The sequence below is a fragment of the Dermacentor albipictus genome, chromosome 1 (assembly GCF_038994185.2).
Source record: "Dermacentor albipictus isolate Rhodes 1998 colony chromosome 1, USDA_Dalb.pri_finalv2, whole genome shotgun sequence".
NCBI lineage: Eukaryota > Metazoa > Arthropoda > Arachnida > Ixodida > Ixodidae > Dermacentor > Dermacentor albipictus.
Window position 1 is genome coordinate 149,989,785 of NC_091821.1, and position 15,042 is coordinate 150,004,826.

Below are 15,042 nucleotides of genomic sequence, written 5' to 3' on the forward strand. Positions count from 1 at the left end.
GCTAAATGATGATGTCATCTAGCAGTCGACAAGTCCGTGGGCATCGCCTGTCGTACTAGTAAAAAAGAAAGACAGCACACTCCGCTTCTGCGTTGACTACAGACGGCTTAACCGAGTCACCAAACACGACGTTTATCCCCTGCCATGGATCGATGATGCTTTGGACCATCTGCGTCATGCTCAGTTCTTTACTTCGTTAGACCTAAAGTCAGGCTACTGGCCAACCGAAGTGGACGAGCGTGACCGTGAAAAAACCGCCTTCGTGACTCCCGATGGGCTGTACGAATTTAAAGTGCTGCCTTTCAGTCTCTGTTCAACTCCTGCTATGTTCCAACGAATGATGGACACTGTATTCGTTGGACTAAAGTGGCAGACGTGTCTAGTGTACCTAGACGACGTTGTTGTGTTTTCCAGCACGTTCGATGAACATCTCGCCCAGCTATGAAGTGTCCTTACCGCAATACGCAAGGCCAACCTCACCATCAAGCCTGAAAAATGTTACTTTGGCTTCCAGGAACGCAAGTTTTTAGGCCACGTGGTCAGCTCCCAAGGAGTACGACCAGACCCAAAAAAACTCGCTGCCATTGCCGAGTTTCCTCGTCCTAAAGACAAAAAGGCTGTTCAGCGGTTCCTGGGCCTCTGCGCTTACTACTGTCATTTCGTTGAAGGCTTCTCAAGGATTGCTGAACCACTCACAAGACTGACACGACAAGACGTGCCCTTTGCGTGGACGAAAGACCAAGAGCAGGCCTTCATTGAATTGCGTAAACGCCTTCAATCCGCTCCAGTGCTGGCGCATTTTGATGACACTGCGGCAACTGAAATAAACACCGACGCCAGCAACGTAGGACTCGGGGCCATTCTGGTTCAATGGCAAGACGGCGCAGAAGGTGCAATTGGGTACGCGAGTCATAGTCTGACAAAAGCAGAAGCTAATTATTCAACGACCGAAAAAGAATGCTTAGCAGTCGTGTGGGCCATCAGCAAGTTCCGACCCTACTTATACGGCCAGCCATTTCGAGCGATCAGCGATCACCACTCGCTCTGCTGGCTTGCCAATCTACGAGACCTATCAGGTCGCCTCGCTCGTTGGAGCCTCCGCCTCCAGGAATACGACATCACTGTTGTCTACAGATCCGGCCATAAGCATTAGCGACACTGACTGCTTGTCACATTCTCCTATTCTTTTGACATCCTCCGACTTGGAGCTAGATTAGCCATTTCTTGGTGTCGTTGACGTGGTGCACATGGCTGACTATCAATGTGCAGACTCTGAGCTGCTTCCAGTCATCCGATATCTCGAGGGAGCTGACGTTGTTGTCCCACGCCCACTTTCACGAGAACTGACGTCGTACTGCCTGTGAAACGATGTCCTGTACAAGAAAAATTTCGAGAACAGCCAGGAAACGTTCCTTCTCGTCGTTCCGACGGCACTGCACAAGGAAATTTTACAGGCGTGTCACGACGATCCCTGTGCCAGCCACTTAGGCTTTGCGAGGACATTAGCGCGCATATGACAAGAATACTATTGGCCACACCTATTTTCGTCAGTTCAGCGCTATGTGCGAACGTGCCGTGACTGTCAGAGGCGTAAAGTTTCACCCGTCAAGCCTGCTGGCCTCCATCAGCTTTTGGATCCGCCTCCGGCGCCGTTCCAGCAAGTGGGAATGGACCTTCTTGGGCCGTTCCCCACGTCATCCTTGCAAAGTAAGTGGATAATCGTGGCAACTGATTATTTAACTCGCTATGCGGAGACAAAAGCTGTGCCGCGGGGAACTGCTGCTGAAGTCGCTGGCTTCTTCGTCCACAACATCGTGCTTCGCCACGGTGCACCCGCTGTACTCATTACTGAGCGCGGTGCAGCATTTACAGCGGAGTTATTGCAACAAGTCGTCACACTGACGCACACCGATCAGTGAAAGACCACAGCCTATCATCCCCAAACTAACGGCTTAACAGAGCGCCTAAACACAACATTGGCCGACATGCATGCTCTCCATGTACATTGATGTGGAACACAAAGCATGGGATGAAATTTTGCCATATGTTACATTTGCTTACAATACCGCTGTGCAGGAGACCACCGAGTTTACACCATTCGAGCTTGTTTACGGACGTCGCGTTACAACCCCCTTAGACGCCATGCTCCCGATAGACCACGGAACCACAAGGAATGACACCACTGAAGATTTCGTCGAGAAAGCCGAGGAAGCTCACCAGCTTGCTCGGAATCGCATCCGTACCAAGCAGAATACCAACGCCTACCGTTACAACCGGACCCGATGGAATGTCCAGTACTTACCAGGCAACCGCGTGTGGGTGTGGACACCTATCCGACACCGTGGGCTCTCAGAGAAATTGTTGTGCCGCTATTTCGGCCCCTATGAAGTTGTACGCCGCCTCAGTGATGTGAACTACCAGGTGGTGCCTCAAAGCTCTGATCCTGGTTCGAACCGACGCCGTCCCTGTGCTGAAGTTGTACATGTAGTACGGATGAAGCCGTACTACGCACGCGAGGGATAAGCAACCCTCACAAACGGCTTCAGCATTGTGTACATTCCTGTATGGTTTTTTTTGTCTTTTCATGTTGGCATTCTTGTCCACAGTGCGCGCCCGCTGCACTTGAAGCAACCGGACCGGTCGCTTTCGAGAGGGGAGCAATGACGCGAAATAAGTTTGCACGTGATGACACGGGACCCTTAAGGCGAAAACGACGAAGTTCGTGGTTGCGCGCGCACTTTATGAGGACCAGCCATCACTAAAGGCAGACGTTTTTTTGCCAATCTGTCGGTGGCAAATTGTTTTAGTTGTAATAGCTGGGTGACAATATTGACGACTTGGACATTCTCAAACACTAATCTATCACTTTAGCTTGACTTAATGTTTGCCTTTAGTGTCTCAAACTTTTTATTTTATATAAAACAAACCTAATCAAAATCGGTGCAGAGGTTGCCGAGAAAAATGCTGTCTACGTTCCTATCATTAAAGTAGGAGTTCCCAAGCTAAAGCTTCCTCTTAATCCTCCCTGCAGGACAGCAACTGTCATTCAATTTCAGGACTCGTGAAGTGTGAATGTCAGGAAGAAACAGCCCGGAGAACTGAGCAATTCCTTCTTATGATGCTTCAGCATTAACATGAATGTGTACAGCTAAAGAATTCAAATGGAATCAAACAGCTCACCATTGCACAAGGTGAATACATTCTATAAGGGACAAAAATTGTCAATGCATGTAGGAAAAAATCAGTCCCACAGGAGAGCTGCAAGTTGGTGCCATTAATGGTAGCAAATGGGTTCACCTAATTATTCTAGGAGAACCTCAACCATACTTGTAGGTAAATACAGGCAACTGGCAATTACCGTGAACGCCTAATACATAGTTTTCATTGACACCATCATGGTCACCCTCTTCGGGTATTAACAGGTTGAGAAGCTGCATAAACAATAAAAGGAGCAGCACGATAAGAACTTGCGCATTGTTACAATTGGCGTGTAACAACCCGTGCAAAAAGGATAATCGAAAGACCACGCCTAATCGAAACAGAGGATGCATCCCCAATTTGCTTGAGTAGTTGCCGGTCTGGCGGGTGCCCCGCAGTGATTAAGGGCCCCTTTGTGTGTGTGCGTGACAGCAGGAAGGGATGCCTTCCGCGAACTGTGAGACTCAAGGGGAGACTCCTTTCCGCGAACCAAACAGGACCCACGAGTTGCCGCCAGCAGAGGCAAGCACATGCAACGTTGCCTAGGAGAGAGGGAGCAGCCGCCCATCACCGACCATACTCAGTACATGTCACGCGATGTTGATGTGAGCAAAATCCCGCTTACGATATTTAGCGCGCCTACTCAAGTGGCCCCGCAATGTATTATTGATTATTCTTCTCTTCTTTTATATCCTTCACCAACCAGGGAATAAGCAGTGCAAGTTTCACACTAGAAATCGTATCGCCCCTGCCTGGTCGCCATGGTCTACCGGATGCCTGCAGCCTGCTGACAACGCCACGCTACCCAGTAGTAACGCCGGTCGAGGTTAGAGTAATTGGCGTCGCAACAACTTGGTGGCAGCGGTGGGATACGTACCCCAGAGGCCCTAACTTTGGATAACATCTAAGAGATTGTCTCCTCTTTGTCCTGGGAACAACTGCGGAAGGAAGGTGTCAGGATTCATGACTGCAAAGGTGAGTGCACAACTTTTCTTCACTGAGATATCACTTGGCTTTACGTATTTTTCTTTAAGTACAAAGCAGTGATTTTTCTTTAACCGTTGACGGAAGTTTTGAGTACGTCAAGGTTGTTATAGAGTGAAGAGTTAGCAGCACTAAGGGCAGCCATGAGCTTGAAGGCACTAAAGAAGCCGGAGTTAACTTAGCCAGAGAGTTGGGCCTCCAAATTGCCGAATCGAAGAGAAAGCCGAAGATCATTGAGGCGATCGAAGCGATCAGGACTGACGACGATGAACTGAAGGAATGCCTAGAGAGCATTGCGCATAAGGAGGAAGAGCATAAGTGCCTAGAAGAAAATGAAGAGCACGAGCGGGCAGCACGTGAGGCCAAAGAAAAGCGCGACCATGTTGCACGTGATGCACTCGAAATGAGGTGCCTAGATATAGAGTTTCTGAAGACTCAAAATACTGAAAGACCTAGCACAGAGGCACGAGAAAGCGAGCGCAGAATGACAGACTTGATGGCATTTTACGCAGTAGGCGGGGACATAGGTCTTTTTCTGGTGCAGTTTGAGCGCACGTGTGAGAAGGCAAACTTGAAGAAAAGAGCGCTACGAAGACGCAGACTAAAAGAGGAACATGTACGACGGACAAGGTGCTACTTCCAACTAAATGCTTTTTGAAGAAACAGGCTTTTAAATAGATACAAACTAGAATGGCCCATCGTGACATCCCGACCTCCCGATCTCATTAGAAATGCTATCTCTTTTACGGTAAGCGACACTGAAGGGTGTGAGTGACGTGATGGTGTGCTTGGCCCAGTTGGTGTGAGCTGCTACAGATGGCGCAACATGACCTGCGCAACAAGTAGCCGCAGCGGCATCGTCACCTACCTTGTCCTGCTTCCGTTTCCGGGAGCCTCGCTTGTGTTTTGCTGTTTGCCCGCGATGGGCGAGGCAGTCAAGCCATTGCCGCTGGAGTGATCAGTCGGTCTGTTAAATGTAACCTTAACCCGCATTAAACCGTTACCCTACTATGCGAGTCTTCCTGCGTTCAGCCTAAGCCTCACATCTGGCGCAGTCGACCCCGAACCTCTGCCAAGCCATTCAGCCACGGCAGCGCAAGAACGACGGTCAGTACGCCTCTTCAGCGCCGCATTCGTCATTGTAGTCGCGCCCTCACGCCGCCGAAGACTCACGCCTGAAGATACTTCTGCCATTTTACCGCTCGTCTGTGTTCACTCCGCATCAGAAGAAAAGCACGGCCGTCAGATGAAGAGTGCCGTGAAAGTTCACAACTAGCCCGGAACTAACTTGAATCCCGCGCACAACCTGTGGCTTAGCGCTCACTCGCCTAGTCTCCCGTGCGCCCAGCCTCGCTTTGCGGTGCATCATGCCAGGAATTATTTGGGAGGAGCTTGACTCAACGACCATGTCGCGGCTCGGAGTCGACCTTATCCGCGATGAATTGGCCCGACGCGAGTTAGAGAGCACCGGCTCTAAGGAAGAGCTCATTCAGCGCCTCGAAGCCGACATTCACCAACGTCGTGAAGCAACGCCACGGTCAAGCGTGGAGAGGGCGGGTACCGCCGGCAACTCAGGCTTGACCCTTGATACCGCGACGCTCGAAAGTCTGGCACTTCTGTTTCAACAGCTGCCACGCCCCTCGACTACAGTTACCACACTGCCAGACCTGTCGTCATCGATTGCGTACTTCGATCAGTCTCCAGCACAAAATGTTAATATCTGGCTCAATGACGTCCGCCGGGTACAGCAGCTTGCCGCATGGGACGACGCCACCACCCGTCTCATTGCCGCAAGTAAACTGAAAGGCACAGCTCGTAATTGGCACCTCGCTTTTGGAAATCACCATTCAACCTGGGAAACATGGAGCGCCGCCCTGAAGGAAACATTTTCATCGGAGCTGACCCTCATCGAATGGCAGGAACGCGTCATAAAGATCAGACAGAGCCCAGGTGAGAGCCTACAAGACTACGCTTACGCAAAGCTGCGTGTGATTGAAAGCTGCCCCGTCACCCTTACCGACGCCCAGAAGATTGATTACCTACTACAAGGTCTTCAAGAACCACATGTCATTGCGGCCATCGCGGCTAATAGGCCGTTAACAGTGCGTGACTTCATGTCCACGTGCACAAGCCTAGACAAGTGCACTCAACGTGCCCATGACAGGGCAAGCGTAAAACAGCCGCTGCTTCCACAGAAGCCACCCCCTCGTTCATTTCAAAGTGGCAATTCAGGACGTCAGCAATATAACTATCAGCCACCAGCTCCGCCAACAGCTACAACAGCACAGCCAAGACAGCGCATTTCCGAGTTGCCTAAGGAACAACAGGAACGAAGATACGAAGCCATTTCTGCGCAGTATGGGGCCCCAGCATTCCGGAGCGGCCAAGACATCGCACAAGCAACTTGTTACAAGTGCAAAGAGTTAGGGCATTTGGCGTCGGCATGTCCCTCGCGTAGCAACAGGGCACCACCGTCAACCATCCCTGATGCCCAGCAGCCACGGGCCTTTCACAGTATGCCTGAAAAACTTGAAGGCTCCCAACATCAATGTCCATTTTTCACGGCGGCTATTGCAGGAGTCGGAGAACATGAAGCATATCCGGACTCTGGCTCGAACGTGACATTGATTTCTAAAGCCATCCTACCTTCCGCAATGATCTTGCCATGGACTAATTTCCCTCTTGCCGTCGTTGGAGGTGGTACAGCGCTACCAGTTGGGTCCGCCCTCCTTAAGATAACTATTGGCCCTATCACTGGTGTGGTTGAGGCAGCAGTTTTAGAGAACAACGTCCTACCCCTTATTCTGGGTGAAGACTGGTTTTTGGCAGCGCGAGCCCGCTTGATCTTCCAGCCACCAGAGCCCACTCAGTTACAACATCCAGCCACGGGTGTAACGCTTCTAGCTACTCAGCGTCTGGTCCCGCGAATGGCCAATGCCGTCATTTTAGCCCGCTCAAAACTTTTTGCGCCGGCAGAAGCAACGTTACAAGACTGTCTACAACGAGAACCCTTACCTTCGCCAGAAGAGCCTCCCTGGCAAGTTTTGGCGGTGAAGACAGTGCCGCTGGAAAGCAGCACTGCCACACAAGTCTGCACTACGGTGCCTGTGACCATCCACCCCGAACTTCCACCAGCCAGCCTAGGCAGCCAGCTCTCCCCTGAACAGCAAACTGTCATTGCTGACATACTGGCCAAGAACAATGCCGTCTTTTCTCGCCATGAAGATGACATCGGTCATTTTACTGACACTCAGCATCGCATTGATTTGCTGCCCAATACCGTGCCGTACAGCCGCAGCCCTTACAGATATACGCTAGAAGACAGGCAATTCCTCGAAAGGCAAATTAAAAACCTTCTTGCTCAAAATATCATCCTCCCTGCATCTGGCCCGTGGGCATTCCCAGTCGTTGTGGTGTCTCGCAGTGGAAAGAAACGCTTGTGTGTGAATTACATTCCACTTAATGAACGTACAATCAAGGTTGTGCACCCCCTACCTCTGGTGGATGACATCATTCAGGACATCGCTGGCTGCGCCTACTTCGCCACAATGGACATTAAGTGCGCCTACTGGCAAGTCAGCCTGAGACCCCAGGACTATGAGAAAACCGCATTCATCACCCACCACGGAACTTACATGTGGACCCGAATGCCATTCGGATTAAAGAATGCGCCGTCCACATTTCAGCGAGCCATGCAACTGGTATTCCAAGACCTTCAGCCTCGCCCGGATAAAAGCGGCATACGAGTATATCTCGATGACATCCTTATCTATGCAGAGTCATTCGCCACATTCGCAGACTTGATGGAAGAGGCCCTCCAGTTGCTGCATACCAGTGGACTTAAGGCTTCACTTGAGAAATGTTCCTTCGGTCTCGCTTGCATCAAATTTCTTGGGTTCATCATTTCAAGCGAAGGCCATCGCCCGGATCCAGAAAGAGCAGCTGCCATGTACCGTATCGCAACTCCCCGAAACCAAAAGGAAGTCCTTTCCTGGATACAGACAGCCAGCTTTTACCGTCGATTCATCAAGGGCTTCGCTAAAGTGGTAGCCCCTCTTCAAGCCCTTGTCAAGTCGTCCACATTTCTGTGGTCCCCAGAATGCGAAAGTGCCTTCCAAGCTATTCGCTCAGCCCTTACAAAGCCACCGCTACTTGCTCATTTCAGTCAATATGCAGCAACAACAGTAACCACTGATGCTTCTGGTGACGCCATAGGAGCAGTGTTGTCACAATATCAGGATGGCAAAGAACGTGTTATTGCCTATGCTAGCCGATCCCTGACGCTAGACGAACGCAAGCTTCACAGTAACGTGTGGGAAGGCATCGCAGTACATTGGGCAATAACAGTGAAATTTCGTCAGTATCTAATCGGAATCAAGTTCGTCCTAGTTACAGATAACTGGACTGTTGCTTGCTTGACGAAGTGTGTGAAACCATCTCGCAGATTTACTTCCATGCTCATGGACTTGGTTGAATTTGACTTCTCGGTCAGACATTTGCCTGGACGGCAAAATGTTGTAGCTGACCATTTGTCGAGACTTTCGTGTGCAGTCACACACTCCGCTCAAGCGCTGGTTATCGCTCAAGAAAAAGACCCCGAATGCAGTGCAATTCTTCAAAGCCTTGCTAATGGAGATGCCCCGGCCGAGTTCAACCTAATCGACAACGTGCTATACCATCGGACACCTTCAGGAACATATGCTGTTGTAGCGCCATCGTCATTGCGTCCCGCCATTCTCCAGGCACTACATGATGGTGCAGGTCACTTCGACGTCAAGCGGACTTTACACAAAGTGCAAGACCGCTACTGGTGGCCAGATATGGAAAAGGCAGTCAAGAGCTACGTGTCATCCTGCCAATGCTGCCAGCAGTATAACCGTCCAACCTCAAGAAGTGTTGGTTTTCTTGGCAAAATGCCAACTTCAGATGTTCCATTCTCGAGCATTGCTATCGACCACATAACTATGCCTCCCAGCAACTCATCACGGTACATACTGAACGTGATTGATTTTGCAACTCGCTTTATTGCTCCAGGAGCCGTTCCGTCAACCTCGGCACGCGAAGTTATTCAGACTTTGCATAGAGTATTTTATTGCTATGGTGCACCTGACCACTGTCTCTCAGACCATGGGTCGGCCTTTGAGTCGACAGAGTTCAAGCGATTCATGCATTTACATAACGTTGAGCTGCACTATTCAACAGCCTACCGACCTGAAGGGAATGGCCTCGTTGAACGAAGCAATGGAACATTACTTACAGTATTAAGGAAAATATGTGCTTTGGAACCTTTATCTTGGCCTGCGAAGCTCCATGAAGCAGCCTTTGCGGTCAACACTTCGGTGAATTCGAGCACCGGCTTTTCGCCATTCCAGTTACTCTTCAGCTACGTGCCTAAGGTTCCTCTCCAGCAACAACGGTCGCTCCAACAAACCGGCCTTGTTGAGCGCGTCCTTGATGTAACAGCGCAACGTTCAGAGGCATCTGCCAATTCCGAAGCAGCTCAAGCCTCCCGCAAACGTCACTATGACAGTACCCATCGCTCTCATAGCTTCACAGTAGGTGACCTAGTATGGATCAAACGTCAAGCGCCAGCGCCCCACGAGAAAATGGCACCGCGCTTTAGAGGGCTCTACCGTCTCACTGAGCAGTTGACTGCATCCACATTTAAGGCTTTGCGTGTGTCAGGAATGACAGCTCGCCTGCTTAACCAGCCAAGAACTGTGCATGTTTCACAAATTAAGTTGTATGTACCTCCGTCATCTCCTGTGGCACATCTTTCGTCCAGCCTTGAAGGGGAAACATCCGCCACTACAGTCCCTGATGATGAAACTGCCATACACCAAACACAGCCTCAGCGCCAACAGCGTGTGCGCCACCTTCCCCGTCACTTGCGAGACTTCGTGCTTGAGTGACTACATGAACGCCAAGTTAGACCAAGGGACTTGGTCATCCGGACGGGGTGGAATGTGAGTGACGTGATGGTGTGCTTGGCCCAGTTGGTGTGAGCTGCTACAGATGGCGCAACATGACCTGCGCAACAAGTAGCCGCAGCGGCATCGTCACCTACCTTGTCCTGCTTCCGTTTCCGGGAGCCTCGCTTGTGTTTTGCTGTTTGCCCGCGATGGGCGAGGCAGTCAAGCCATTGCCGCTGGAGTGATCAGTCGGTCTGTTAAATGTAACCTTAACCCGCATTAAACCGTTACCCTACTATGCGAGTCTTCCTGCGTTCAGCCTAAGCCTCACAAGGGCAGCTAATGCACGTGCCCTCAGCCTTTGCAATAAAAACCTGGTGTCACGAAGATACGGGCGGCAATTGTGATGTTTACAGTGTTCCTCCTTTAGTCAGCGTCTTCGTAGCGCTCTTTTCTTCAAGTATGCAAAACCAACTCGCCCACATCAAGCTTCTGCTGCTTCAGAAGGCAAAATTCGCGAGAAACACGTGGCCACAACGCTTGCTTATGTTGCTGCCACGTGAGGTAGCTGATATCATTGCCCGCATGGGGAAAGAAGAAGCAGAGGACTTCAATAAAGTCAAGGCAAGTCGACTTAAGAAGTATAGATTATCAGCAGAAGCATTCAGGTGAAAATTCTGGGAAGTCGAGAATACCAAAAGTGAGTCATACTCAGATTTCGCATACACCTTGGAGGTAAACCTGAAAGAATGGCTCAGAGAAGAGGGTGCAATCGGCGACACTGAAAAGACAATCCAGTGCGTTGCATTAGAACAGTTTTCCGCCAGCTGCCAGAAAACAAGTATTGGGTTCAGGATAGGCCAGGCGTGGACACTATCACGAGAGCAGCCAATCTCGCTGAGGAGTACGTAACTCGTTGTGCGTTCGAAGGCAATGAAGCTCCTAAGGAGATGAATACAGACCCGACAAGCCAGAGCGATGGTCAAAGTCGAGTCAGTATAAATCAAAGGAAAGGTCAGATTCGGTGAAAAATAGTGACGAGAACAGCAAGGGAGAGGAGGAGTCATCCGAACTGAGGGCAGAAAAAAGAAAAACGCTTTTGAGGCAAAGAAATAAATAGTTTGCTACAACTGCCAGCAAACAGGGCATATCTCCGTGGGGTGCAAAAATCCCAAATAGAGTTGATGTCGCTAAGTAGTAACGAGGAAAATCTGAAATTGCTAGAACCGTACATTCGAGACCTCATGGTAAATGGCAAACCGTGTCGGCTGCTTCGCGACTCGGCAGCCACAGTAGACCTGGTGCACCCGTCGTGACTGGCACGAAACGATGTCGGTTACTTGTGATCGGGAAAGCCGCGAAGCCGAGATGTTTTAAAGGCGTGAAGGCGCTGCCTGTGGACTATGAGGCGAACAAAAAAGCGTGGATGACAGCCGAAATCTTCAAGAGCTGGATAAGCAAATTGAACCGCAAGTTTGCTGCTTCGTACCGCAAGGTGTTGTTCCTTGTCGATCACTGCAGTGCTCACATGAATGTGCCAGCCTTGAGTGCAATACGCCTCGCATTTTTGCCTGCAAACACAACGGCTGTTTTGCAGCCAATGGACCAAGGAATCATCAAGAATGTTAAAGTCTTGTACAGACGGCACCTCCTCGAGCGCGTGATTTTGTGTATGGATAGCTCCACAAAGTACGAGGTGAGCCTGCTTAGTGCCATCCACATGTTGGCGCGAGCATGGGATCGTGTGAAGCAAGAAACAATCGCAAACTGCTTCAGGGCTTGCGGTTTTGTGGCAGCTTCTTCGGAGGATGCCTCTGAAATTTCAGCGGAGGAAGCGTCAACAAGCGAGCTTGACGGCACTGATTTTGGTGATGCTCTCAGGGACGTCAATTTTGAAGATTACGTCGCCGAGACAAGGCGCTCGAAACGTGCGGTGTGCTGACGGATAGCGAAATTGTAGAGATTATTCGGCCCCAGGAAGCGACCCAGGAAAGCGACGATGACGTTGAAGGCGAGCTGCAACCTAAGGCTGCCGATGTAGCTGCGGGCCTTGCTCTCGCGGAGCGCTTCTTTGCCGCTGAAGGTAACGCGGAAGGAGCGTTCCGCCACATCTACAGCCTGCAGAACTTGCTTTCAGCAGCGCGATTCGGCAAGAAGCAAAGCAAGATGACCGACTATTTTTCTTAGAGAAAATACTCGATTTCGCCACAAAAAAAGTGCTGTTTTTTTGTGTTTTGTGCTTAACTGAAAGTTCGTTTAATTCGAAGTTTTTTGCGGTCCCCGTGAACTTCGTATTAACGGGAGTCGACTGTACTGGACACTGAAGCTGCCATGTCAGCACATCTCCCATCGCAGTATCCATATTTGTTTTCGAACAAATCTGAGGATTTGCTGCAACGCAGGGGAATCGGGTTTAGCAAGGAAATAGTACAAGCCTTAACTTGTTTCAAGGCAAGGGAGCTCATGGCCAAGGCACTGTGCGAATGTCCAGTGGTGGAGGAAACAGCTTCGACAGAGAATTCGTCAACCAGCACCAAACAGGACAGCCCTATAGGGGATATTGTGGAAAGTACACTAGCTAATGAAGAGGTCAGAAAAGTGCCGAAGCTTGAAATGTCTCAAGAGGCAGAATGCAGAAGACAGTTATTGAATATAAGCCCTGCCACACTGATTGCTGAACAGGAAAAAGATTCCACCCTGCGGAACCTAAGGCCAGACGCGAAAGAAGGTGTGGCCAAGCAGAACGTAAGGTTCCTCAAGAGGGCAGGCGTCCTCTATAGAAAGTACACCAGTTGAAAGGGAGTGCCATTCGACCAACTCGTGGTGCCGTATCCCTATCGTGAGCAGCTCCTACATCTGGTCCATGGGGGTTTTCGGACAGGGCACCTGGGCATTCCGAAAAGAAAGGACCGCTTACTACAGGAATTTTACTGGCCCAGCTGCTTTTGGGAAGTGGAAGCATTCGTGAGAAGCTGCGACACATGTTAACACATAGGCAAGCCCGGAGATAAGGCTACAGCGCCAATGAAACTTGCTCCCATTATCACGGAGCCATTTCGCAGGCTTATAATAGACAGAATGCGACCACTGCCTGCAACGCAGTCTGGCTATCGACATATTCTTACTGCACTATGCCCCGCAACGAAATTTCCCGAGGCAGTGCCTCTCAAAGAACTAAGTTCGGTGGAGATCGTCAACGCGCTTTTATCTATCTTCGCGTGAGTAGGGTTTTCCGCAGAAATCCAGTCAGATCAAGGATCCGTCTTTACGAGCGCACTGACCTCGGCATTTCTGGAAAGGTGCGGTATTAAAATAATTCATAGCTCAGTGTACCACCCGCAGTCAAACGCGGTAGAGAAAGTCCACTCAGTCATGAAACGGCTTTTGCGAGCCCTTTCTTATGAGCATAAAGCCGATTGAGAGAGTTGCTTGCCAGCAGCAATGTTCGCGCTTCGAACTGCACTGCATGAATCAACAGGTTTTTCACCTTCAGAGCTCGTTTATGGACGCTGCCTTCGTTCCCCTCTCCGTATTGTTCGAGAAGCTTGGGAAGGCCGGGCAGACAATCCTTCGGTTGTGGCATACGTACTAGAGCTGTTGGTCCGTCTGCACGCTTCTCAGGAATTAGCGGGGCAGGAAATGCATAAGGCACAGCAATGCTAAGCATTACTGTGACAGGACGGCTCGCATGCGACGCTTTGAAGTGGAGGAAAAGGTAATGATCCTGAAACCCTTGTTGAAAAACAAACAAGAGGTTCAACGGGAAGGACCGGTTAACATAATTCAGAAATTATCTGAAACAAACTACGTAATCACGGTACCGGGAAGACGAAAGACCCCCTCCCAAGCGTACCATAGCAATCTACTTAAACCCTACCGGCAAAGGGAAGCCATTGTGAACATGTCCCTTAACCAACCTGAGAAAATGCCTGTCGACTTTCCGGAGTTAACATCAGTAACGGGGCCAAAAGAGATTTACGAGACCATTGACAAGCTAGTAGAGTAGGCGGAGTTTAATTCCAATCAAAGGGGCGAACTGAGAGAACTCGTGCTTGAATTTAATGACATATTTTTGGACACACCTGGCAGGACCACTGCAATCGTTCACAATATCGAGTTAACTCTCATCGAACCCAGTTCGTTAGAAAGCTTATCGCGTTTCACCTCGTCAACGTCAAGTCATGGCCGCTGAAATAAACAAGGTGTTAGAGTTAGGTATAATTGAGCCAGGAGAGAGTGATTAAACCTCGACTCTTATCTTGGTTGAGGTCCCACGAAAGGAGCCGTGACTGTGTATCGACTACCGCAGGCTCAACTTAATCATGAAAGACCACACTTACCCAATACTGCATGTCGAGGAAAGGCTTGAAAGAGTGAGCAGTGTTAATTTCATCTCTATGCTTGATTTAGTAAGAGGGTATTGGCAGGTTCCGTTGACCGAGAGGGCAAGCAGGCTAGCGGCGTTTCTTTCCCCAATGGGAACCTTACGGCCGAAAGTCCTGAGCTTTGGATTGAAGAATGTTCCTTATTGTTTCTCTAGCCTTATGGACCAGGTGCCACGGGGAATGGAGGACTTTGCACTTCCGTATCTCGATGACATAGAAATCTTTTCTTCATCATGGGCCGACCATATACAACACCTGCGAACCGTGCTGTGTCGTCTACGTGAGGCCAACTTAACTGTTAAGGCTCCCAAATGCCAATTAGGGCGCGCGGAGGTAGCTTATTTAGGTCGTGTAATAGAGCAAGGTCATCGTCGGCCTTCCGAGGTTAAACTGATCGCAATAGAGAACTTCCCACAACCACGCACCAAGCGGGACATCAGGTCATTCCTTGGTTTGGCAGGTTATTGCCAAAGATATAGTCAGCGTTATTCCGAAAGTGCGAGTTTTTTAACAGATGCTCTCAGAAAAACAGAACCGCAAATGGTAAAGTGGGATGATGCAAA

At 50.0% G+C, this 15,042-nt stretch overlaps 2 protein-coding genes across 4 annotated transcripts in view; one reads left to right on the forward strand and one right to left on the reverse strand.

Moving 5' to 3' along the window:
- Positions 1-15,042, reverse strand: part of slmo (PRELI domain containing slowmo) — a 60,250-nt gene that overhangs the window by 19,986 nt on the left and 25,222 nt on the right. The window lies entirely within an intron of this gene.
- Positions 5,057-12,890, forward strand: LOC135903015 (uncharacterized). The gene is made up of 2 exons (XM_070532661.1): positions 5,057-7,757; positions 12,777-12,890. Exons 1-2 carry the CDS (start codon positions 5,550-5,552, stop codon positions 12,888-12,890), a joined length of 2,322 nt encoding a protein of 773 aa, XP_070388762.1. The 5' UTR covers positions 5,057-5,549.

What these genes read in the sequence shown, in the direction of transcription:
- LOC135903015 (XM_070532661.1), top strand. Translation starts at nt 5,550, where the DNA reads ATGCCAGGAATTATTTGGGAGGAGCTTGACTCAACGACCATGTCGCGG. An exon ending in TTAAGTGCGCCTACTGGCAA is followed by an intron (nt 7,758 to 12,776) that starts GTCAGCCTGAGA and finishes ATTGCTGAACAG; the next exon opens with GAAAAAGATTCCACCCTGCG.